At 49.6% G+C, this 1,686-nt stretch overlaps 1 protein-coding gene across 1 annotated transcript; it reads left to right on the top strand.

Moving 5' to 3' along the window:
• Positions 1-58: 58 nt before the first annotated feature.
• On the top strand, positions 59-460 carry BBA_10284 (mitochondrial chaperone bcs1; the record flags this gene model as incomplete). Its single annotated transcript, XM_008605381.1, has 1 exon — positions 59-460. One exon carries the CDS (start codon positions 59-61, stop codon positions 458-460), a length of 402 nt encoding a protein of 133 aa, XP_008603603.1.
• Between the last annotated feature and the right edge of the window lie 1,226 nt (positions 461-1,686).

The following is a 1,686-nucleotide window of genomic DNA, read 5'->3' as shown; positions in this document are numbered from 1 at the left end:
AACTAACCATGTTGATCGCCTCGACCCGGCTGTAATTCGACCAGGACGTGTGGACAAGATGGTTGAGTTCGGGTTAGCAAGTCGAGAGATGCTGCTGGGGCTGTTCCGATACGTCTATCTGCCCTTGTCTAGCAAGACCGAGAGAGTAGGAGACAAGAACGAAGGAGTCGTCAACAACCAAGACGCTCAGGATACCCAGAAGCATATTCAGGAGCTGGCAGCGATGTTCGCTGATCGTGTGCCTGCGATGAAATATAGCCCGGCTCAGATCTTGTCATTTCTGATTGCGCACAGGCATTCGCCTCGAGACGCAGTGGAAAATGTCATCTCCTGGGTTGAAAAGGGGGGGGAAGGTTTCATTCCTCTGAGGCGCCACACTTCTACAATGAACACGAAGAGTGAGGAGGCAGTGGACGTGTTCGTGAGCATGGATGATCTCCAGTCGTGGTCAGCATTTTAGTTTGCAAACTGCCAGCTGCCGATCCTTACTTATCCATTTTGTTCGTCCAGTCCGTATACAGTATCTATCGAGCAAGAATATATCGAATTCCTTGAAGGCGGTTGCATAAAAGACGAGTGGACGGATCATGCCTGGGCATTTGAGTTAACTCGCGAGTTTGGCCCTTTTTGACTCACTCGCGTGAGTCGGGTTCAAGTCGAGACTCACTCGCGAGTTTACTCAAACTCAAAGTTAACTCACAAGCTCTGGTCACATGACATGGACCTTACTGCACTTTACGAACCGCTCCCTTAATAGATATCTCCGAAGCGGTCAGTTTGCTTTAAATTTACGTACGAGGAAGACGGCGCGCGTGCCAGCGAAGTTAATTCCGACCTCATGACTGCAGTTTGTGAACAGGGTGCGGGCAGCCGAGGATGTAGCAACATTCTAAACTAGACAGCGTGAATATATGAGAAGGTATGATCAGCCATCGTCGCGATTGGTTTCCTCAAAATCAATTTCGACTCAAAGTAAAAAAAAGCAAAGTTACGCCATGTCTGAGTCTACGAGTCAACTCACGAGTTTTTGAGGCTAACTCATACTCAAATTATGTGAGTTTTTGAGTTTGAGTTGCGAGTTACTCACGAGTTGGTGTTTGAGTTAACTCAAATGCCCAGGTATGGGACGGATTCTTATACCACGCGCTGAGCTTAGCACAGTAGTCCTGTAATTCCTGGTATGGCAAAACTTGTCACTTTTCTCACCCTCCTGTTACTATGCCGGGCAACCCCCGGAAGCTTCCGCAGAGTACAGCACCCGTATCACGCCTTCGTGTGACGGAGTATGGTGGTGTTGACAAGACTGTCGAGGCTTGTTTCACTGACAGACAGCGAAATATCAATTAAACATCCGCTGCCGCAAGAGTTGACATGCGAGAGCAGTGCCGAGTAGCGGCAGAGGAAGCCGCGTGTACGTCGGCGAAGCGCTGGAAGCCTAAATTTCACCGACGCAGGCGGTTAAATTCAAAGGTGTCCACTGCTGCATATGTCGTCCTTCAAACAGTTTACTATCTGCAGGAGAATCTCATCCGGAAATTCGGTGAGGTACCGCCGTTCAGATGCATGGACTGTCGACATTTCCGCAACTGGGAGAATGGTGCTGGTGCGGGGTTCACAAGGCTAGACGTCAAGGATAAGGCTGCCTCGGTTGGTGGCGTTCAGCACCTAACTGGTTAGGTGGAGTGT

Source organism: Beauveria bassiana, assembly GCF_000280675.1.
Source record: "Beauveria bassiana ARSEF 2860 unplaced genomic scaffold BBA_S00116, whole genome shotgun sequence".
NCBI classification, from domain to species: Eukaryota; Fungi; Ascomycota; class Sordariomycetes; order Hypocreales; family Cordycipitaceae; genus Beauveria; species Beauveria bassiana.
This window is presented reverse-complemented; position numbering and strand designations above follow the sequence as displayed.